Source organism: Rhinolophus hipposideros (genome assembly GCF_964194185.1).
Source record: "Rhinolophus hipposideros genome assembly, chromosome: 9".
NCBI lineage: Eukaryota > Metazoa > Chordata > Mammalia > Chiroptera > Rhinolophidae > Rhinolophus > Rhinolophus hipposideros.
The window spans coordinates 78,521,472-78,547,237 of NC_138055.1; the positions used below are offsets into that span (position 1 = coordinate 78,521,472).

The following is a 25,766-nucleotide window of genomic DNA, read 5'->3' on the forward strand; positions in this document are numbered from 1 at the left end:
AAGAGTAATAGTGCATACAAAGACCTACTTTAATACAAACGGAAAGATTTCTTTTCAGAATGACTGTGCCAGCTTCTACTTTTACAAACTATACATATGTGTTTCCACATCATGGTCAGTACTTTGCATCACCCAATTTTCTAATGTTTGCCATTCCGATGAGTATAGTCACGTAACTCCCTTTTTATTTTTTATTCTTCTGGTCATATAACAGCCCCCAATTCCACCCCTCCATTTGTAAACAATCCCTCCCTCACATATACACATCTAACAAAGGACATATATCCTTAAAAACACCCTCACAGACACACCTGGAAATAATTCAGTCAACTACCTGGATACTCTGTGGCCCAATCAAGTTGACACATAAATTAACCCTCGTAGTAGTTATCTGTAACAAATAATTGAACTGAACAGTATAACTAGAAATGAGCAAAAGACTTGAATAGATACTTTACCAAAGAGAATACTCAGATTAAAAGTAGCACATGAAAAGATTTTAAACATTATAAATCACTTAGGGAATTGTTAAAGTCACTATATAATACAGCAATACACCTATTACAGTGGTTAAAATAAAATACTGCCAATACCAAGTGTAGATGAATATGTGAAGCAATTGGATCTCTCATATATTGCTGCTGAGAGTAGTAAAACCCCTGGAAAAAAAAGTTTGTCAATTTTTTATAAATATATTATTAACATGATTCAACAATTCTGAAACTAAGCATTATTCCTACAGAAATGAACTTATGTTTTATCAAAAGTCTATACATAAATATTCATGGTATTTTTATTTGTAATAACCAAAAACTGGGAACAACCCAAATCTCATTTAGAGAATTAAAGGATAAACAAATAGTGGTATATATATATATAACGGATATACAATAAAAATAAATAAAAAGCCACAAACAAAAAAAAAACCTCTTGATGCATACAAAGATATTGATGGATCTCAAGAGTATTATGCTGAGTGACAAAAAGACAATCTCAAAAAGTTACATACTATATGATATCATTTACATAACATTCTCAAAATCATGTAATTATAATAATGGTTGCCAGTGGTAAGGTGGTGAGGAGGGTATGACTCTAAAGGGAGAGAAATGGAGTTTCTTTGAGAAGATAGAACAGTTCTGACCCTGATTGCAGTGTTAGTTATATGCTTTTGGCATATGATAAAATGTCATATTAGTATAAACAAACCAAAACAATTGTACATGTGAAAATTGATGAAGTTTTAATAGAGTCTCTACTTTAGTAATGGTATTGTACTGATGTCAATTTCTTGGTTTTATTAGCCACACTTTGGTTATATAACATATAAGGGCAAGCTGGGTGGAACCTATGTAGGGAATTTTGAGTATCAATTTTTGTAACTTCTAGGGATTTTTCAATTACTTCAAAATAAAATTAAAAAATTAAATGATTGAACATGTGTAAGGTCTGTGCCTATCACTGCATGTAAATTATAGCTCTATTAGACAGTTACAGTACCTTCCATGCCCACATGTTATATACTAACAAGGCCTCTGCATTATTATGTAAGAAAGGGGGTTTGATAGACACAGACCACAGTTTAGTGGTTACCAAAGGGTAATGGGGGAGGGAGGGAGGTAGAAAAGAGTAAAGGGGGTCAAGTATATGATGGGTCAAGTATATGATGATGGAAAGAGATTTAACTTTGGGTGGTGAACACACAATGCAATATATAGATGATGTATTATGGAATTGTACACTTACAACCTGTATAATTTTATTAACCACTGTCACTGTAATAAATTAAATTTTTTAAGTTGTTAAAAAGGGGTTTGTGCGATGATGATAATATATTATGAATGGAGAGGTTATGTAATTCAGCTTTCTGCAACCAAAAATGAAAATGGTTTAAAATCACTCACATATCTAGAAATATTCTATTTTTTTGAATACCTATGTATAAAAATACTGTAAGATAGCTTATGAGTGGACGTCACTGTATAACATTTTATTTCTCTTTTTAAAAGCTATCTGGATGATAAGTAAATAGGTATTCATTTTTATGTGTGCCATTTAGTCCTAACTTCTAAAAATATAAAAATTTAAAAATAAGTATTTAATAAAATATTGTTTATGAAAAATATCAATAAAGAGAGATTTTCTATTTTTAATTAAGTTGCATGGGTTTAATGTGAATCAGGATCCAGATGCTTGGAAATCATGTTCCAAAACTCAAACTTCTCATTTCATTGTGAAAATATGTAAAAAACAGTGTTACAAACCTGGTAGATGGGGCTACCAATGTGACCTGTTCAGAAAACAAAGCCCTAAAACAATGTTGCAAAACTACTCTTTAATAAATATTTACTGTTGAATTGCACATGAGAAAATTATCTGACATTAACTTGAAACTGTTTGTGTTATAACTATACAAAATGTTTAATATTTCAGTGTTTTAGAACTAATATTACAGTGTGTGTAGAATTAGTGTTAAAAACATGATCAGTTATATTCAGTTTTTAAGTATATCCATTTTCCATGATATAGAAGAACAGATGTATTTTCTTTATGATGTCTCTATTTGTTAGCAATAAGAGGAAGAGTTGTGTTCAATTTGAAAGCCAATGGTTTCAAAAATAGAATCTGAATATTAATGCACAGGTGTCTGTGTCAGATGCACTAATGGACCTATGTGTGACTAGACCCTTTAAAAATTTCTGGTTTGCATTTGAGCAGCTAGGTGGCACCACTGTGAAATCATGTGTTACTGTTAAATTTCACTTCTAAATTTGAATTCCTGTTTTAATGTGGCCCAAACAGTAACTGACATTGTTTTCTATTTCGGAGAAAAAAGAAGATACGTTGGATGTTAATGGCTTAGATTATAGCAAGATTTGGGGGAAGGCATGTATTCACAAGTAATTTCTAGACACGTAGATATTGTCTTATTTGGAGGGGGTGGAATTTCTACTTTCTATTTAGAGTGAAATTATGTCATCAAATTGAAGCAAATAAATTCTGATTTTAAAATCTTGAGGCTTATAGTTATAGCCTCCTTAGCCAGCATGCGGATCCCCTATGTGGTTAATATGTTTTTTCCTTATTTTGTAACTGGTCTCACAACTGTGGTATTGCTTTGGTATTTTCCCCTTATTCTTGACTGTTGTTTTTTTTAAGTCTTAATATTAATGAAGCTATTCTAATGAGAACATTAAACACATAGCCTTGTGTACTAATTGAAATAAAATTCAGAAAGAGTGTGTACCACTTTTCATACTAATCACAATTGTAAGCCGGTTGTTCTTATTTCATTTTAAGCAATTTTCTATTGAGATTTTTCTTTTTTTGGACAATGCAATATATCACTTAGTGAGGTATATGAAAAGGTGACTGACATTATACAATGGTTTCTATTCTGAATTCAGCAATAACAAACTTGCTTACTTAACCATGAGAAATTCATGCATGTAAGGGTGGGAAGGGAGACGTAAAGAAGAGCAAACATCTGAATTTGAAAAAGCATGATCTTTAGATTCTGCTTTCATGAGTTTTTCTAGCTCATATGGGATTGACTTTTGAACAACAGTGATGATTTTAAGGCTTTATTTTGCTCTATTTAAATTTTTCTCATGTCAAAAATTAAGGACAGTGCTTTCTCACAGGATTTCAAACATCCTGTGGTTTGGGCTAACTCCCAGCTACTTTAAGGCTGCTTTGCTTTTCTTTATGGCATTTACCCCCACTTCAGGGCTGAATCCTGATAAATCCTTACTTAATGATATTAGATATTATGTAAGACAATATTTTACAGGCAAGAAGCAATTATTTCAAATCTTAGGTTCGGTCCAAAATAGTAATAAAATCAAGTGGTAATTTTAGATGAAATAAATTATCTAATCTTTATGTCCTTAAAATAATATATCTTGAAATTTCTATGTATTTAGCATTACCCTCGAATTAGACTTAATGTACAGTATTTGTATATCAATAATTATTGTAATGAGAAGGTATAGATCTTTTGTGACTTTATAGTATACAATTGGGGGATGAAAGATATTTCAGGGAATTTTATTGAGAAAATAATGCTGATAAGTGGTATAATATAAACATTGCAGAAAATAATCCAATATGACATTTCTAAGATTCAATTAAGAATTAAATAATATTCTTGGTAAGTAAGTGATGTTAAGCTGTGTAGTTTCATCAGTTGCCTTGAAGATTGATTTTCATCAAAATTACTGTACTAAAATGTTTTCTTTTGTTGTACAGACTCAAATAGCAAACCTCAATTTTAAAATCGTCTCTTATTTGCAAAAAATGCTTTGACATAGTGCATTTGTTCTGCCTGGGCAGCAATAAAGGATTGTGGTATCATTTTGAAGAAGGTTGTTTGACAGAGCCTGTTTGTTTATTTGAGGTAATGTGAGCTGCATTCAGAAAATGCCATATTTTGTTTCATGATTGTATACATTCTCTCCCATTGCTCCCAGGCACGACTTGTAAGCAGAGAAGACACAGATTTAGACCTTTTTTCCATGACCAGTGGAAGTGCTTTGTCTGTGAAGAGAGAGAAAAAAAATCAGGCACACAGACACTCAGCGGGATCTTCAAGTAAGTTGTGGTTTCCTTCAGAATTAATTTAGAAATCACAAATGAATTGATGGAACCTAATGCCAACAAGCATTCTTTTACATATAGGGGGTAAAATGCCAGCAACCAGAACTGCCCAAAAAATGTATATTGCAATTTTTTCTTTCCTTAAATGCCTTTTTTTGATATAAACAAAATTAAATTATTTCTAAAATTAACAGCATCAGTTTTTATTTTAATTATATTCTATGACTCAATGGTCTCCTCCCCCAACCCCTGATGGATCACATTGAATTCTTTGCTCATTTAGTTCTAAAAGAATTTTTAGGCTAATTGTAAAAAGTTGGATTTATATATCAAAGTGGTATGTTTTGGATTTCTGTCATCGATTTAATAGATGTAGGTAAAGTTAATTTTTAAAGGAAACATTTTTAAAATAGCAGATTTTAGATAATAGTATTATACTGTCAAAACCATGCTTTAAAAAACTACTTCCATTAAATAGATGACAGTTTATATTTATTAATGATGGCTTTTTACATTTGTAAACCTGTCACACACATCTATTACCTTTATCATGTTTTCAATAAGAAGTGCATTGCAGTTAGTTCTGAAAAAATGTAAACACTAAAAATGTCTATATCTTGTGCATCTGGGGGTAATAGAGCCTAATTTTTTTCAAACTTTTCATTTGACTTACACCCCAAGGGTTTTCAAATGTCTTCTAAAATATTATGGTATATTAGCAAAAAAGATGTTTTATTTGATATCATATTTTGTTAATTTCCCCAAAGTACAGTGAACCTCAAAAGTCAACAAATTATGTTACACTTCATTATAAACACTAAGTTGTTCTTGAAAAAGATTTATTGTTCATTGATATTATAGTTATATACATACAAAGTCAATATTTGATTGAATGTGAAAAATTCAATGATCCAGATGGCACTCTCCAGATAAATGAAAACTTCAAAATGATTCTCTGACTTACACTTTTAATCCAGGTACTTGGTATTATTAGATCCCAGTCATTTAAATTCATTAATCAGTGCAAGTTCATTTTGACAAATTTTAATTTGTTTTTGAAATAATAATGTTAAAATGTCTAATTTAAATATATTTATCAGGATTTAAAGTTCTTGAAGTGTTTGAATTTCCTTACCTATTACAGCATCTGGATACTGAAAGGTTACTCTAATCAATATGGTTAACAAAGAAATAGTTTTGATTTATTCACCTTAATACATATTTTTTGCATTATTAACATTATGTATTAATTACATCAATTTTTAAAATATATATTACATTTCAGAAGGAATCAATCTGTGCCACACATAATAATGAATAACACTATATCCATTTTAAGCATTGCATATTGCAAGCTCATAAGATATCACTTTGGAGCACTGTAGGTAAAAAGAAACAAACCTAATAAAACAAAAAAAAATTGTCTTAGGACTTTACAGAATATCAGTTTCTGTTCATAATGTATCATCTGAATGTTAAAACATAAATACTCAATAAATCAACAACTATCCTGAAATACACAAGCTTCATCTTTTACTTATATGATACTGAATTATAGATTTTTAAGGTATGCAAAGTATTATATAGAATTCATTTCTTAACACATTATCTAAGAAACTGAACTAAGGTTGTTCTCACTGTAATTCTAATTAGTTGTCAATAATTACTGATCTCTAAGTCTGTTTACTAAGTGACAATTTACAATAAGCTACTTTAGAAAAATATTTCTTTTTCTTAAATAACAGAATATTACTTGTCTAATTATTGTAGTTACCAGTTTAATATAACACTAGCATAACATAATAGTAAAGAGTGTGGGCTCTGACATCAATTTGCCTGGATGTGACTCATGATTTAATTTCCTCATTCTTAAAATGAGAATAGTAATAATGGAAGTACCTACCTTGCTGAATTGTCTTTAGGATCAAATGTAGAGCATTTAGAGCAATGCCTGGCACATAAGTGCATAATAAAAATATTCTTTATAATTGCCACCTACACACAGATGTAAAAGAAGAATCAAATGAGGGAAGATACTGAAGTCTCTAGAATCTAGCCACATGGGCTAACTAGCTCAGCTTATAAGGAACCTACTCTTAATAGATGCTTGACTAAAAAACTTGGCATAGCCTATTTTTTATAGAAGTCTTTTAACCTTCAAAGTCATTGGGTCCTAGTCCTCCATGGCCCTATGCCAACCACTTACAGCTTTGGTATTTTGAAAGCTCTTTTTCCCCTAGCTTTTTCTGTCTGTCTCTCAAAACTTGTCACCTTATTAAAGCTAAAGTATTTCTTTCAGTCTTGCAAGCCAAATCTAGAGAGTAGTTTATGGGCTGCAGCTATAAAACTCTTTCAGCCTTTGAACTTTTCTAGATATTTCTCTTTCAATGTTGCTATAATATTTGTAACATGTATTCTTTGAAATCAGACAAACTTAGGTTTAAAATCCCAATACCACCATCACATAAAACATGTAACTTTGGATGAATTATTAAACCTCTAAGAATGAGTTTACTCTCTGAAAAATGGGAATACTAATGTTTTTCTCACAGAGTTTGAATGAGAAAGAAATGAGTAAAAATATATGTAAACCATGTATTACCTAACATATATAGTAAGTAGTTTATACTATTAAAGAATAGTACTTGTTGTTTATATTGTTTGTTTTATGTTGCTGTTGTATAATTTTAAACAACTTCAAGGTAGAATATCTTCCTTTTCTGTGTGTCAGATAATATCAGAAACAGTGTACTTTCAACATGCCAGCCAACTCAAGCAATACATACTGTCTTTCCTTAGAGAATTTCCTAAGTTTTCTGTCCCTTTCCTTTTAGGTCTTACTGCTCTCTTACAAGAGGCCAAGGAAGTCTTCTGCTACCTAGCTTTCTAATCTATCTTATAGTTTAAAGAAAGATGAAAGAGATCACATTCTTATTTAAAAATTGCCATTTATAAAATGAATATGCCAAGAGATTTCCTCATTTAGACAATATTTAGAAAAAATATTTGGTTTCCTTAAATGGTTTTGGTTTTCTCAATTAATTTCTCATTTAGTACTTAAAATAAAGGATGCATTACAATAATAATAAATTTATTGCTAAATAATTTATAGCTTTACAAATTTCTTTTAATTATCTTTTCTTATTTATAATGATTATTTTTCTTTGACAGCTAATATAAATAAGACTCAGAGAGTTTATTAAACATGCATTTGGCACAAATTTCTTAGGAAGGGAAAGCAGCAACTTGAACCCAGCTTTTCTTATTCCAAACCCAGTATTATATTGCCTTTTATTCTTCTGAGGATTAAAATATATAGCTTAGTGGGTAACAGTAGAACATAATTTACATAGTGTTCATTCATTCATTCAAGAGCCATTTATTGAATGATCAGTGCTCACTCTATACCTAGGTTAGGTTTCCAGTTGCCTCCTTCAAACCATCTCTGCACTTTCCAGGACATACTCCATTTTCAAAGTTAGCCAGGGATTGAGAATCCAGAAATCACTCTTAATAATGCATAATCAGCCCAAAGTCAACTTCTTTGAGCATGTCTAAATTTTTATGAAATATAAGTCCTTTTAATATGGTTCTGAATTTTCTGAATCTGTAAAAAAATATTAAAGAAGTGAAGCAGCTAACGTAGATGAAGTGAGATAGGAAGACTTCTTTTCTCTACCTACAATGACATTTGGGATTTAGGTAAGGAAAGAAGTGGAAGAAAACCATCTAAACACAGGCAAAGGGTAAAATATGAATATACATATATTGTTCAACTATATATATATATATATATGTGTGTGTGTATATGTATGTGTATATATATGTATATGTATATGAATCAGTCTGCCTGAACCAGAGGTTCCACGTAGTAAAATAGTACAAAATAAGGTTTGATTAAAAATAAAGCCTAGTTTCACGAAAGTTGGAAAGTAAAGTAGTAGGAGTGGAGTTTATTACTGATAATGCATAGCTAACAAAGATTTCTGAAAATACCTTAATGTTTTAGAAAGCTGAAGATTAGTTGAAAAACAGTATTTTGAGTCAGTCCTAATATTATACAATGCTTCCAATATATTGACAAAATAATTTTATAGCTCTTATCAAAAAAGATTAATTTTGGTTATCAAAAGTACAAAGTCTACCAACTATTTACCAAAGTAAATAGTTTACAATAATATATGCAGTTCCAGAGACTAAAGGTGTAACCAAAACCCAAAGATAACCATTAAAGTTTATTGCAAATTTACTAAGCATATTCCATTAACGTAATTTTAAATTTGCAAGAATTATTAGCGTGTTGTATATTCATGTATGTTTGCATGCATATATATGTATGGATATCTAATTTGTCGTAGCTACTATATATACCAGGGGTGCAAAATAAAATGTGTACACATTTTAAGAGAGGTTAACACTTTGGTCAACGTTTCCCAAGCAGTAGTTCCCCGTAATCAGAAGTGTCTGGACGCTGATGGTAACCACTTTGAGCACCTCTTGTAATTGTAGAAGTCAAACGTTACTTGTATTCATCATTTTTATCAGTATATATTAATACAGTTTTTTCCTTTCTTAAAATGTGTATACATGTTTTGGCAACTTCTGTATAATATGCATTTGTAGTCCCTCACTGTAGTCATAACTACAGTATATATTTAATATGCATTTATAATCCCTCACTGAGACTTGAATTATTCAATCATTAAATTATTATTGAATATATCTGTGTGTCATTATCTAAACTATACATAGCCATTATTGCCTACAATGTGCAAAGCACTATACAGGCCATTGAATTCAAAGATGGAGAGGCACAAAAACTAGAATAATAGCCACCACAATATTGTAGGATAAAAATATTACTGAAGGACCAACACACTCAACTTAAATACTTACTATAAAGGGAAATTCAAATTAAAACCAAATACCACAACACACCTATTAGAATGGCCAAGATCCAGAACACTGAAAATAGCAACGGCTGACAAGGATGTGGAGTAGCAGGCACTCTTATTCATTGCTGATGGGAAATGCAAAATGGTACAGCCACTTGGGAAGAAAGTTTGGTCATTTCTTATAAAACCAAACATACTCTTACCATATGATCTTGTAATCACGCTGCTGGTATTTACCCAAAGGAGTTAAAAACTTATGTCTATACCAAAACCTGCACATGGATGTTATACCGTGTTTCCCCCAAACTAAGACCGGGTCTTATATTCTTTTTTGCTCCCAAATACGCATTAGGGCTTATGTTCAGGGGATCTCATCCTGAAAAATCATGCAAGGGCTTATTTTCCAGTTGGAAGCAACAATGATGTCTGTTAGTAGGTGAATGGCTAAATAATCTCTGGTTAATAATTCCATTCAGACAATGGAATATTATTCAGTGCTAAAAAGTAAGGAGCTACCGAGCCATGAAAGGCAGACAAAACTTACTAATAAATGCATATTACTAGGTTAAAAAAGCCAATCTGAAATGCTACTTACTGTATGATTCCAACTATGTGACATTCTTGAAAAGGCAAAACTACAGAAACCAAAAATAGCAGTTGTCGCCACGGGGCTGAGGGGAGGGGAAATGAACAGAGTTGAGCACAGAGGATTTTTAGGGCAGTGAAAATATTCTGATATCGTAATGATGAATGCATGTCATTCATTATATATGTTTCCAAACCTATAGAATGTACAAAATCAAGTGAACTACATAATATAAACTATGGAATTTGGGTGATTATGTTGCATCAGTTTAGGTTTATCAGTTGTAACAAATGTTCCTCTCTTCTGGGGCATGTTGATAATGAGGGCGTGTATGCATGGGTGGGCGTAGGAGATGTGTGGGGAATCTTTATCTCCCACTCAATTTTGCTGTGAACCTGAAACTGCTCTAAAAAAATAAAGTCTTAATTTTAAAAAGGGTGAGTAGGGAGGAAAAGAAATAAAAAGGGAAAAGAAAAGCTCAGAAAGGTGTTTCTTGCCAGCTATTGCCTGAGATTTACTTTGGAATAGATGGGATTTAGATTTTAATTTTATAAATGTAAATTGCCCAGCATTAAGGAAGCAGAAAGTTGTAGAACTGAGACTCTAATCTAGACTTTCTGACTCCTACTATAAAGATATCAATTCCCTCCCATCCAACTCTTCTGCACCATAAATGTTTCGCTTCTATCTTAATATAAAGATGCAGCAAAAAGGCACTATTATAAATTTGGATTTCTTTAAAAAAAAAAACAGTACAAAGATGAACTGCATGTTCTTAGCACATAGAAGGCACCTACATTAAGAGAATAAATAAATATATCAGCCATTGTTGCTTTTCTCCTATATTATCTATTCATATCATCTTATTTTGCAATGGATATTGTCTTGTCCAGCACAAGGGAAAAAATTAACATTTTACTGCCTTCTCTCCAAATTGTGTGTATGAAATTTACTTTAATATATGACTACAGATATTAAAGAAAGTTTGTAATATATTATAAATTACCCCCTATATGAAATTTAATCAATATGAAGATGGGATATTAAAGGACTTGGCCTCTCAGGGGGGGAAATCACTCTCAGAAATGCTAAATAGGCTTCATTTCCGATGCTGTTGGCCACAAGTAGTTCTTTTTTAATGTTTATCGTTTATTTGCTTCTCCCTCTGCTAGTGTGTATGTTCCAGGAGGGCAAGGAATTAAATGAAGTATCCTAAGTACCCAGAACAGCTGCCTGGCATACCGTAGGCCCTTTGATGTGTATTTGATGAATGAATTAATGGATGAATGAATAAACACGACCATCCTTTATTTGCATAAGAGGTAGGAAAGGAATATTTTACATTTTCATGCTCTATAGTGAGAGGCAAGCTGTACTGTACAAGACTGACTATTTGGTAGACATGCAACAATGTCTGCCAAAGTTTTGAAGAGCACCTGATCTGATCACGATTCTGGTGTTATTAAAGAGTAGTACAGTCTTTCCAAATGGTAAGGGCTTCATTCCAGTCATAAGATGCCCAGTCATAAAATGCAAGTTCCCATGGATCCAGCCTTCACGAAGCCAATTCTGTCATGTGTTCATTCAGAAATATTTATGGAGTGCTCCTTGAAGGCCCAGTGCATTTCAAAGGGGAGAGAGTGCTGAGCAGTACCAGTACACGTCCAGCCTTCATGGAGTTTACAATCTACTAAAACACATGCTGTCACAGTCTGGTTCCAATCAGGAGATAGCTACTATACAGTAAGTTAGACAGGGAAAGTTTAACTATTATTATCTATACTAAAGGAGCAGGTATAAAATATAAGGAAACCCTCTATGGTACCCAAGGGCTGAGTGAGAGAACCCAAGGAAGAACAAACTTGAAAAGGGTGCAGACATCACTGGAGAAGGAGTGGTTCAGACACAGGACAGCAGTTCCCTGGTCTGGCCAGACCAAAGGTCATCAGGAGTTATGGGGCAAACAGTAGGCAACTCTCTGCATGCTGGATGAGGAGCAGGTGATGAGCAATCTATCGGTAGCAATCTATCGGTAAGTGTTTGCCCCCATGGGGCACGTGGGGCAGGCTTTGGCTTCCCTGTGGAGAGGATAGCACACAAGTTATCACTAGGTGGAAGATGCAAGGTTGCAGAGGGATCTCATGGATCTCAAGCAGGCTGCATCAGAGAGGTGGTCAAACCCACAAGGCCAACCCCAGCCCAACCTATGCCCCAAACTGCAAAGCCTCTTCCTCTGGCAGTGCCCTCCTATACCCTCTACTGAGAAAGCTTAACATTTTCCTCTCTTTAAAGAAGAAGTGCATAAAGAAATTATTTTATCATAAAAGATGTAATGACAGGGATATTCATTGCTAAGTGGCAATAAATTGATAACTGATGTACAAGTATATGCATACGCTAAATTACTACTCTCTGAATCTATATATCTGTGTGGATTATAGGTATGTATGTAAAAAGTATCTTTACAATAGTAAATTAGACTCACTATTCTTCTCCTTAGAAGAGATTCACAGCTTGGACCCAATAAAGGCCTAGTATTATTTTACTTATAGCATCTTTAGCTATGAAATGTGATTGAGTGAGAAAAATTGCAAAAAGAAAAAAGAAAAAAATCACATTGGGAAAAATTGAGGGAAAGTATACGACCTCAAATTGTTAAGAAAATGTTGCTGCATCATTCTTTCTCTCTTTCTTCTGTTTTATATTCTGCTTCCAGCCTCTAAAGCCATTTCATAGACGAGGGTGACAGTTAACTAGGGAATGACTTTAATAACACAGTGTAGCCCTCATTAAACTGTAATTTTCAACTATGCAGGTAAGAGATCATTGTATTTTTAAACACAGTGAGAGTGTCACACTGGTAATGATGTTCAAAGACTAGGAAATCAATTTCTAGTCTTGGCTTAGCTTTTCCCGAGCTTCTCTGTGATCTTGGTTAAGTCACTTAACAACTTCTTTGTAAATTTAGTAGGTAAAAGGCAGCCTGGCATAGTGGAAAGAAATTTGGAGTAGGCCAGATTTGAATTTAAGTCCCATTTCTCTCACACTTATGTTTTGGTGAGCTTGGATGAGATCGTTCAGGTTTGATTTGTCTATGTAGAAGGTATCATGGTAGATATTAGGTGAATATATAAATATATATTTTGTGTCCATATGAGAAAAGGGGTAAAGAAAGAAAAACAAACATAAAGGAGACCCCTAAATTCTCACAGCTTTAAAATTCCATATTCTGCAACTAGAACAATGAAATTTTGTATATGACAACTTCCCAATTAAAAAGCAATGGCAGCTATTATTTTTTTTTATGTTTTATTGTATGAAAATCATGTTTGTAAGTGAAAATGTTTCCCATGCTAGAATACTTCTAAATGGCCCTGATTTTAAATGTTGTTTAAATTGTCTCTAACTAGTTTAGCTAAGCACAGTCAACTGACATGAGGAAAAAAATAAATAACTCCTTTAAATGTTTTCCTCATAAAAAATAGAAAATTCCACCATCTATGAGAAATGATCGTTATTTGACAAAATCAAGTTGAATTTTAAAAAGCTAGTAGTGATTCTGAAAGTCAGCATGCCTACTGAAATAATTTGTCTTAAGAATATGTTACTATACTTAGTAGTTGCTATCTTAATCTGCCAATATATTATTTTATAAGAAAAAAATAAAGCAATTCTCTATTGAGAACCCAGTCAACATTTCATAGGGTAGCATTTGGATGTAAGCCTTAGCTTAGTCTTTACCTAGCTGTTTACCTTTTAGGAAGAAGTTGTTGCTTGTAAATTTAAAATTAAAGACCTTAAAGATGGAATTAGGTATCCATTCAAGGTAATGTAATAAATAAGTTATCCTGAAAGTAATTAGTAAAGCCTATGATGTGTTCAAATGTGAAATGTTATTACAAGAAAAATAAAATAATAGGATGTTAAAAACAAAGGAATAAGCTATCCTCTTTAAGAGAAATGTCAGTTTTCAATTTACAGGACTGTGTGAAAGATGGCCTTGTTTTTAAATCTGATTATTCTCATGCAGAATATTAATTAGAGAATCAGGCCTGCAGTCTCTACTGAAGAAAGTAATGTACGTTTTGAAGAGAACACTAGTATATTTATGGGCCCAAACTGGAAGGAAACAGAGGGATTCTCTTTTTGAAGTTAAGGTTAATAATACTTTAAATCCAGCCTTGAATTGTACCTTTCAAGTTATTTGTGGCTCTTTGATTCAATGTACATTTATTGAGCACTTAATATATATTTGGCACATGTCTTAGAGATAATTTCAAATTCAACTAATTGTCAAATTTTTCAACTTTTAAAAAACACAGGTCAGACTCTGTACCTTGTAATTACACTTAATATAGTAAAAGTTGTAATTTTTTAATAGAGCTTAAATTTCCTTTCAAAAATTATTTTAGTATTCAAAAATATATAAGCAATATCTCTTATGTGAAATAGCTTGGGTTATTCTCTCTGAAAGTGTTAATAATAAACCCCACCCAATACAAAAATGTGTTAATTAATTGCAGTGTTAATTTTTAATGTGCTAGAACCTACATCTGTGGTCACCAGCTGTTTCTTTCTCTCCACTCCTACATTAAGAAAACTTGATTGGGTGAGAAAAAAATGTGTTCTCCAAAGAGACTCTTCTAAATTTAAACACATGGCTCACTCTGGGCCATCCTCCTTAGGAACTCATCTTTAATGAGTCACAGTCTGAGTAACTACAATTACTATGTCTAAGGATATTCCAAAGTAAACTGCCCATATGGGGGCCATACAGTTCTCTCAACACTAAGGGCCCTAGTATTTTTTTAAGGAATTATAGCTGCTGCTGTTCAAAATCGTCTAGGAAGTATTTTTCAACACAACAAAAGTGGCGATTTTCAACACAACAAAAGTGGCGATATTCACATTTTATTGTCCCCTGACAGCCAGAACAATAACATTCCCATCATAGTCTCTTACTGTTAAAGAAAGAGAAAACCATAATTATATGGCATTTTCATACTACCGTTTCCTATTTGAATCATAGATTTACAATTCTACATAAAATACCAGGCCAAAAAGACATAGATAGATAGATAGATAGATGATAGGTAGGTCGGTAGGTAGGTAAGTAGGTAGGTAAGTAGATAGATAGATAGATAGATAGATAGATAGATAGATAGATAGATAGATAGATAGATGATAGATACACACACAACTTTACCTCCTAATTCTTGCTACATTACCATTTATTATATTCAGTCACAAGCATGATTTTCAAACTGTAAAACATCATAAATAATACCTACATAGTTATAAATGATTTTATTTTTATTTATAAATATAATACGAATCACTGATGCTTCACTGGTGGATTGACCTTCCCATTTTGTCATCTTGCTGTTCTCCAAGTCTTCTGCCACTTCACTTCTAACCTTTATTTCCTTTGAAATTTCCCCTTTATCAAGGCCCCAAAATCTCTAGCATTTTGACAATTTTGACAGCTCCACTACTTCCTATTGATCATTTATATTCCATAACTTAACTTTACAAACCAATAATTTACTCACTGAATGGTTAGAAACATTTTATATTTAATTTAATTTTCTATCACAGAGTGGTCAAAAGATGAGTAAAAATTATCTTTAATCATGTCCCTACTTTCATATTCAGTATAGACTAAAACTATATACAAGAAGAATAAATTGAGTTTTGTTTCAATTGTCCACTAATTAACGAGCATATTAGTTTTACCTGTACCTAACCTTTAGAAAATTCTGATCGATTTTTCTCATATATTCTCTTAAAGACAAAAAAAAAAAACATGTAGTCTCTAGTATTTTATGTTTATTTTTGCAAAGTTTAAAGGAGACACTATTCATTAATTCTATTTTATTAAAGTATGTGTTCATGTCATACAACCAAAATCCCTCAAATATGGGAGTATTCTTTGAACAGCTTCAGAAATTATGGTAATACCTAGTTTACAAAGACCTTGAAGTGTAAACAGAAAGACAAAAGTAAAGATAAGAAAGCCTGAAAGAACTTTTTACAAAATAATTATTAAATTTTAAAAATCATGTTAAGGGTTATGAAATCATAACCTATATTATAGATAGAGGTAGATATGAATACAGATATAGAAACATCTTTCTGTGTTTCCTTACAGAAATTGAGGATAGTATTGGTTTCCATTGATACATTTATTCATTTGTAGTTTCATAGCCCTTAATTCCAGGTAATGGACAGTTCTTTCCATTCCAAGGCATGCAAAAACAGATATGCATCTCACATTTGCTACTGAATGGTTTTATTTATGGTACTATTATATTAGAGGCATACTTTATTTCCAAATATTAAATAAGATGTTGTCTTCTTTATGATAAACTTTTGTCATGTAAAGCCATGTTTCAATGGCATTACTATCATTTACCTTCAGGCAAGTAATTTAATTGTGTTGCCTCAGTTTCCCCATTTTAAAAATGAGGGTGATATGTATCTTGCAGACTTGTAAGGATGATAAAAAGAGATGGTGAATATAAAGTGCCAAGGCAGGACTTGGGACATAGTGGATTCTTAATTCACTACTACTTCTTCAATGTGAATTTTCAGGAAAGTTAGGAGTGAATTAACACTGGCAAAGAATTAAAGATCAAATGGGTGATGAGAAAATATGGGCAATAGCACCTAATACTCTTTTAATAGATTTGATAGTCAAAAGTAATGTAACTGTGTTCAAGCAAAAATTTTGTTGATGCTAAACTTTAATTAACTGGCATACATTTGATTAATTGTCATACTTATAAATGACGATGTTCTGCCTACAAAATCTTCTAATAAAATAATACTGTGATACCACTGTATATGCCAATTGCTGCAAAATTTCATCGTACAAGAAGTAAGATTTGACTATCATATTTCACATTTAAAAGATTCAAACTTCCATCCCACTCTAGACGTTATATTTTTTGCCCAGATAAAAGTAAATATATGATGATAGGAGAACTGACTCTGGGTGGTGAACCACAATGCAATAGATAGATGATGTATTATAGAAATATACACTTAAAATCTGTACAATTTTACTAACTAATGTCACCTCAATAAATTTAATACAAAAATTAAAATAAAACAAATTAAAAAATAATAAGGGAGAGATAAGATTTTGTAAACAATTGTGGGCAAGTTAAACTTTTTTGTTATATATATAAAATGAGATCTGGCTTTGTTTCTCCTCTTTTGTTTTTTTATCTGAAGTATTCAATTTAAAGTAACATGTCAATAAAGAAGTTAAACCTACATCACATAGAACTATTTTTGTTGTTGTTGTTCAGCAAGAGTTGGTCTCTAATAATGTCAGTTTCTAAACTTTAAGGCTCTTTTTATTAACTCTGATTTTTTTTGGTCTCAAGTTTTTTGACAGGAGCTTTCACAATGCAGATTTGTTAGGTTTTGATATTTTTGTCCCTGAATTTTGACAATCACTTGAACAAACACATTAACACTTCAACCCTTAAAATATTCACATAACCGGAACTGGATCATCAAAATTAATTACTCTTATACCAAAAGCATGATTACATGGATGGTGGATTCATGTAATAAATATATATCAAAAGTCTAGTACAGGGTAGGCACATAATGTAGCTGTTGATTTAATGTCCTTTAACAGTTTGATACTGCCAATTTCAAAGATCTGAGACAGTTTAATGAAACAGTCAACAATGATTCCAGAGACAGTTAAATATAAGTTATTAGTAACCACAGAATAATGTTTACAGACCTAAAACAGTAGTTAGTTTCACCAGCACTTGACATCATCCAGAAAAAGACAAATTTCAACTGTATTTGTATGAGAGAACTAGTTGTACATATGTCAACTACATTTATTCTTTGTAAAAAACAAAAACAAAACAAAAAAAAGCTATATGCATTTTAAGATTTTTAAGGAGGTGACCATGTATGCTCTATTGATAATAGATTAAAGCACCATGTTTCTAACTGTAATATTTTAGTTTTCACCCCTTCATGATCCTCTTCTTTCTTATGCAACACAAACTGTTTTACTCTGACATTTTTTTTAATTTTAGTTATTATTGTTCCTTTCAAGCCAATTTTTTATACTAGCTAACATGATTCAAAAATAAATGGGTATGGTCAAATGTGAAATGCACTTGTCAAATGAATGAAACCTAAGTGTAATAATGTAATAACTCCTTAGGCTAGTCATGTTTATTGTTGCCAAATGTCTCTCTGCTAAGAACTAATAAGCATGAAAAGGGATAATGAAAGTTTTCATGAAAAGATTTTGAGAAACCTATCCACAAGTCTTCACTATCTGGGAATGTGAAAATAAGTATTTGTTTTATAGAAGTTCCACATGAGGACTGTAAAGATAGAATTATGAAAAGAGAGTCAGATAGAAAACAATTACAGTTTGATAGTTACTAATATTCTTTGGCACATGGAAGAAAATTGACAGGAAAGCTCCATTGAAAGGCGGAATGGAGCAAACAGTGCCTGCTAAATAAATACATGTTGAATTCATGTGTAAATAAAAGGAAGATTTTAAATTAAAGTTTCCAAAGACCCCAGGTGATCTTGAAAATCTAATTTAGGTTTTAAGTGTTTACATTCCAAAGGATAACTACTCAGTGGTAAACATTTTGGAATTTACTTAAAATGCATATTTTTGCTAAACAATCACTTTAGCAAAATTAACATAGGAAAATGGGGGTAAGAGGAGATTATTAGAATTTAAATATAATGTTATATAACAACTGGGTTGTTTCAAAGGATTATGAATATCGATTAAGGGTAAACAATTCTCTCAATAACTAGCATTGTTTATGCTATTATTCTTTAATTACAAACTCTTATGGACACTTGTAATTATAATAAAATTGAATAGAGTCCAACGAGAACTTAAAAAAAAAAATAGATGGGAGAAGTTGGGAACGGACCTTCCCTGTTTTGACAAGAGTAAAAGGATATATGACCTGATTTTAAAATCAACTGTGGGCCATAGAAAATGAATACTTGGGTAGCTTATAGTTTGTTAAATTTCATTCTTAATGTCTTATTGAGTTACACTTGTTATTACTAATCAATGTAGAAGTTTAAATACAGTAGTTCCCCTTATTCATGGTTTCGCTTTCCATGGTTCCAGTTTCCTGTGGTCAACCACAGTCCGAAAATATTAAATGGAGAATTCCAGAAATAAACAATTCATAAGTTTTATTTATTTCTTTAATATTGTTCTAATTAGGTTACTGATACCAGACATGAGGCAGGAATTGGCCTAGGCATTTAGCTTACATTATGTCACTAACTTCTCACAACAATCATGTAAGGGAGATAATTTTTCTATTTTATAAATAACATTTATCACATTAAATGGATAGGAAATATTAAATGGAAAATTTCAGAAATAAACTATTCATAAGTTTTAAATTGCCACCATTCCAAGTACCAGGATGAAATCTCACTCTGTCTCTCTCTGTCCTGCCCAGAACATGAATCATCCTTTTGTCCAGCTGTATAGCACTGCTTACCATTAGTCACTTAGCTGCTGTCTTGGTTATCAGATCAACTGTGGTGGTATCACAGTGCTGTGTTCAAGTTATCGTTATTTGACTTAGTAATGGCCCTAAAGTGCAAGAGTAATGATGCTAGCAAATCAGAAATGCCAAAGAGAAACCATAAAGTGCTTCCTTTAAATCAAAAGGTATGTGTGTACAGGAAAAACATTCATATATATATTCATATATATATTCATATATTCATATATATATGAATCAGTACTATCCGAGCTTGTAGGCATTCACTGGGGGTCTTGGAACATATCTTCCATGGATAAGGGGGGATAACTGTACTCGATAAGAGTCTACTGGTTTCATGAGAAACCAGAAAACTGTAAAAACCAGAGTTATATAGAATGAAAAGTGTTTTAGTTAATTTAAGGGCCACATGACAGAAAGCAAATGTAATCCTGGGGGGAAAAAAAATCACAAAACCTATTTAGATATTGCAACCAAAAATAAATCACTCAAAAAAAAAGTTCCTTCAGAAAAAAAACAAAGAAAACAAATTCTGTAGTATAAGAACCACAGAATTTATAGAAATAAGACAGTATTTTTCAGCACCACATTCTAGCCACCTTTGTCTGTGTATAGACAGTCACAAGATATCTTTAAAAGAAATAAACTCAGCAGTGTGTTAAAAAACAATGAAACCTGGGAAAACAGTGCATATTATAAGGAGGCCTCAAAGACTGTAAATCAACTATGAAGAGTAGCTATTATAAAAGATCAAGAAATAGACAATATACAAAAGTAAAAACCTGTACAATATCTACCAAAACAAGATTCCCCATTCTACATAAGTATTAGCTTTTATCATTAAGAATTGTTTTTTTTTAATAAATGTACATAGACAAAACTAATTATATGTCACGCATGTTAATTAAAAAAGAAATAACTGGCAGTGTGACTTTTAGCAACAAATACTGTGTATGTTTTTGTGAGTATCAAAAAAAAACACCTATTTTATTATTTATATGTCTCTTAAATTTTGGGTAAGAAGGATAACTAAATGTCATTTTCCAATTGGGATTTTGAAAATCAGGTATTTTATTAATCTTTTTATAAGTTTTATTTAAAAGTTTTGTTCACTGAAGAAACTTGAAAAAAAATTCAAAAACAAGCAAAATCTCCATGTTACTTTGAAGAAATCCAAATATGATGTAACCAACCTGCTGGTTATTTATTTTAATTCTTAATGTGAGACTTTAAACTATCTACCTGAAGTTCACTGTAAATGATCATTATAATTCAAGGTTGGATATAGCAATGGCCTTAAAAAGCAACTGTTATTTGAACACTGTAATATTTACCTCAACCTCAGACTTGCCAAATGTAACTCATTCATAGCACTTAAAGTGATGTAAATGCTTTCCTGCTAAAAATTTGTTCTGGTCACTTTCATTAAAATGTTGAATATTTTTGTTTCTCCATGCTTTACTTATGCTCTATCTGCTGTTAAGCAATACAATATGGGAAGAGCTTTGAAATAATTTCTATATCCAGACACACAGTGTTAAGTGTATCAATGAAAATCTAATGACGTATTACTATACATCATGAAATTTTTATTTTGACCTGTTTAATGGTTTTTTTGTTTTGTTTTTTTTTTATCCATACCAGGAAAGTCATTCAAAGCATTTTACATATTGAATTACTTATCAAAACACAGCATATATAGACCTTGACATTTGTTAAAGAACCAAGAATTTAACAACAAAACAAAAGTATTTATGAGACCAAAGCAAATCTTTAGCAGAATGCAGATTATGTGGCAAAGAAGTGATGAATTGGAAGATAAAGCATACTTATCAAGACACACTTTCAGCATATTTGTAAGAGACGTTTGGTTGATTAGTAAGATCACTTGTAAATATGCAGCAAACTCTTGTTAAAGAAATATAAAATCTATAACAATAATGTTGCAGGAAAGAAAAAAAACTGTAAAAGCTCCTTTAGTCATATTTTTTTAAATTCTAGGAACCCATCAGTAGGTCTAGCTCTAATATCAATTTTTTGAGGCGAGATTCTCTCACTATTGTATTTTCATGTGGGTAAGTAATTTTAGAATGATTATACATTGACTGTATTAAATTGCTTTTTTTTTTCATTTCTAGAGTAATCATAGGACAAAGTAATAGCTTTGCACTGAATTCCAATATGCAGTTCCTTAATAGATGTGTTGTTTTACTCCTCAATTTATTTTCTATATATCTGGTGGTTCAAGAATTTATATGATAACAAAAATAATCTCACTAAATGCAGTGAGAGAATAAGCTATATCGATTACTGCTCAAATTGTTTATACATAGCAAAACAATAAAATACAAGCCTTTAATCACATCTAAAATATTGTTTTTCTAAAAACAGCATTCACGTGTGTTTATGTAATTTTAAAGACTAATTTCCTACAGCATTTTCATTTCACTGAAAAAATACTTCAAAATTGCTATAAAGCTGCCTTGTATTTGTCACACAATGTGTTTTGTCACACAATATGTTTTTTAACTTATAATTATTATTTGCTGAAGGAATTATACTAAACAACGAAATATTTACAAACTTCCTTTTAAATATAGGGTTACATTAAGTATAAAAAGACATGAAGATTCAGTAGCAGCTTCAAAATAATAAAAACAACAGAACAGTATCAGGGAAATAAATAAATAAATAAATAAATAAATAAATAAATAAATAAATAAATAAATAAATAAACTTGTACCATACCGTAAATTTGTAGTCAATAGAAAAATTTTTAAGAATGTAGAAACACTGTTAAAAATTAAGATTTGTTTGATCTGGAAAAAAAAAAAGCTGTACTTTGATGTAACTCAATTTATTTCATTTTGAAGTAATTATTTTAGTATATGAAATTATATGTGAATATTTCAATACTTTATACAGAAAGTACCACCCTTCTTCCATATGTATTATTTGCAATCGTTGATAAAATCCTTATATTAAGAATAAAGGCATTAAATAATACATCTTTATACTATTAAGATTCTTTCATCAAAAATATTAACCAATAATGAACTATGTTATTGCATTATATTTTAAAAATACACATTTATTGCTAGTTATTACCTTGAATAATGCTTGCAAGGAACTTGATTTAGCTTTCTCTATTGAAACAAAACATTTGTGTTAGCCGTTTCTGGGAATCCACTCTTTTATTTATCTCTCTTTTTTTTTCCTTCTGAAGTAAGTACATCTGAATTCTAAAGGTGGCCCAAGTTCTTCATTTCTCAGATCTCCCTGCTCCCTCACCCCTCCAGTGTCAGAATTCTCCTTAAGTAATATGTTCTAGTAAATACACACTTGTTATTCAGGATATAGTTTATTCAAAGAATTTTATTCAAAGAATTTATTTTTTTTATTCAAAGAATTTTATTCAAAGAATTTTTACTGCTGGGGCAATAGGAGGGTTGACAGTTAATGGTGTGTGTGTGTGTGTGTGTGTGTGTGTGTGTGTGTGTGTGTGTGTGTGTGTGTTAAATAGGCCAAAGTAGACATTCCATTCTGTTATGTGGAAAAAATATATTTCCATTATGTAACTAGTAAACAGAAAGTGGATAAGCTTTTAGCATGCTTTCTTACATTTTTTTAGGCTGCTATTTTATCATTAGGAAATTCTTGCTTTTCTGCACCAGTAATATTCCTGTTGCTTGAAAGAATTCTTAGAGTCTCACAAAGGACTACTGACTGACTGACAGGGAGTAGCTTAATGCAGGCTCAATCTGGCCGACACATGAAAGCCAACTCCACTTGGCATCTCCTAGTGGTTTTCTCTGCTGAGAGAGCCTTCAGGAGCACCAGCTGTGGAGGTCTCTCAACTCCTGATCTCTGCTCTGTCTTGGACTCCATTGCAGACTCCTGCTTGTAGCTATTAGGCCTCTTGGTGCCTAGCGCACACTTTCTCAAACAATAGCTTTTCATTTGTCCCTACGCTTCAGGAATGTTCTCTTTGTAGACTAAGAGTAAAATAGGCTTCGTTTATAGATGCTCATTAACTCCTTTGAATGTGTTTTTCTAATCACAGTTTTAAGATTAAAAACCAAAAGGGTTTTATTTGAAAAAAGCTTTTAAATACAAAATGGACTTTTACAATCAATATTCACCATCATGTTGCACCATAGGTTTCCTAACCTGTCTATATGGTCATATATTTTTAAAATATCGAAAATTTTACTTAGGAAAGTATTAATTTCAGAAAAAAAAATAATTAGATATCTCCCCCAAAACTTATGTAAAGCACAAAAGTTTCACAACCCAGAGTAGCGTGGCATGAACCTTTGCTGCAGCCACTACTTAGGGAGCTCTGAAACGCCTCACTCTGGGCTTTTCAAACCCCTTCCCCACAGATACAGCCCTGTGTGCTGGCTTAATCCCCACGGAATTTAAAGCAGATGATCATAATTCTTTCATAAAATTCTTGATACAGCATTTTATAGTCTTTCCGAGTAAAATATTGCTAATGCACTATCCCATTCTCCCAACTTCTATTTGATTTTAACCTCCAACAGTTTTTCGTTACTCTTTCTCGAGAGAAATTCTGATTTGTTGAATACAAATAATAATGTCTTCCGTTTATAGCACCTGTTTACAAAGCACTCTCACAGATCTTACCACTACTGAAATACGATCAGAAGCAATCTCCATGACAACCTGTAATGTAGATTATTTCCCTCATTTATAAAACTAAGGCTCAGAAAGGCTGTGATCTGTCCAGAGTTGCAAACCTGTTTTATGCAGCCAGACTAGAACCCATGAGTATCTTTAGATTCTAGGTCTAATATGTTTTCCATTTTGCCTAGAATTGTTTTTTCTGAAGTTTTTAATTCAATCGAACTATTTATAAAACTAATTGTAACACATTTTTATAAAAATATAAGCAATTACAAAAATTAAACTATGACGATATAAACAAATTTAAATATCTAAATACTGAAATGACATGTCTCACAGTCTTGAAATACTAGAGATATTGTAGATAGAAGGAAACTATGATATCTATTTAACGTTTTCAATCAATTCCTCTTATTTAACCTAAATATAATTTATCCAAAACTTTGATTATATTATTTTGCATGTAAAAAGGAAACTCAATATATTTTTTTTAACTCAAAGACCATATAATTTTAAAATGCATGTTGTTGACAATATATTTCTTACTTTGAAGCATAACTTTATTTGGATCAAGTTAAGTGAAAATGTACGCTTAATATCACTGTCTAGGTTTTTCAATTAAAGGAATACTTGCACCAATGATAACAAATTCAGGACCTTCTAAGAAAGAACGCATGTCATTCCGTGACAATCCTGTGCATCTCAGTGGTGGATGGGGGAGTGGCAAGAAGAAGGAGAAAACTTCACACTAATCCTTCAAGCTTCAGCAAATGGCACACTATTTCTTTTCAAGAGGTCTGTGAATATCTGGTCCGGTTACCAATTGGATACAAGGTTTTAGACTACGGTATTTCAGTTGCATTATTATGCATAGTTCATAATTTTGATTTATGGTGAGTTATCCTATTTCCCATCTGTAAAATACAGTTTTGCTTCTGTTCCTGTATTGATGGAGAATGGCCTCCAGAAATTAGTTCTTGAAATATTGCAATGGAATTTGCATATCCAATTTCTTCTTTTGTTTAAAATTTTATGACATGTATTAAATATGGCTGTTGTTATTAATAATAAATTGTAATAGCATACACATGGGAGCATATAACTGTATTTTATTGACACTCTATAGTATTAATAAATAACTAATGGATTAAATTTGATTTTACCAGATTACATAATTGGATATTTCAAAGGTAAACTGATATATAAAGTAATTAAGAATAGACAAGGAAAATGGACTCTTTTTTTAAGTTATCTTCATTAGATTAGAGTTATGTTAAGCAAATATACATTCTTTAAATTAAAATGAAATATACATTTGAGTATTTATCAATTTAATTAATTGAATATTTTATGTGTAAGGTTTCATTCAGATGTATGTTACTCTTATTTATAAAAGGTAGATGCTAATTCTGGATCACTAACATTATTCTACTGACTCAAAGTACTCCATAGTTTTAATTTTTGTTAAAGTGCCTTAAAATTATCGTTTAGAAA

At 31.5% G+C, this 25,766-nt stretch overlaps 1 protein-coding gene across 1 annotated transcript in view; it reads left to right on the forward strand.

Annotated features, from left to right (window-relative positions):
- LRRIQ1 (leucine rich repeats and IQ motif containing 1) overlaps positions 1-25,024 on the forward strand; it is a gene marked incomplete at its 3' end in the record, with an annotated part of 181,737 nt that extends 156,713 nt beyond the window's left edge. The window contains exons 26-27 of the mRNA XM_081060280.1: positions 4,473-4,593; positions 24,882-25,024. Of these exons, the coding sequence (XP_080916406.1) occupies positions 4,473-4,593; positions 24,882-25,024 (264 nt within the window). The remainder of the gene's footprint in view (positions 1-4,472; positions 4,594-24,881) is intronic.
- Positions 25,025-25,766: the final 742 nt, after the last annotated feature.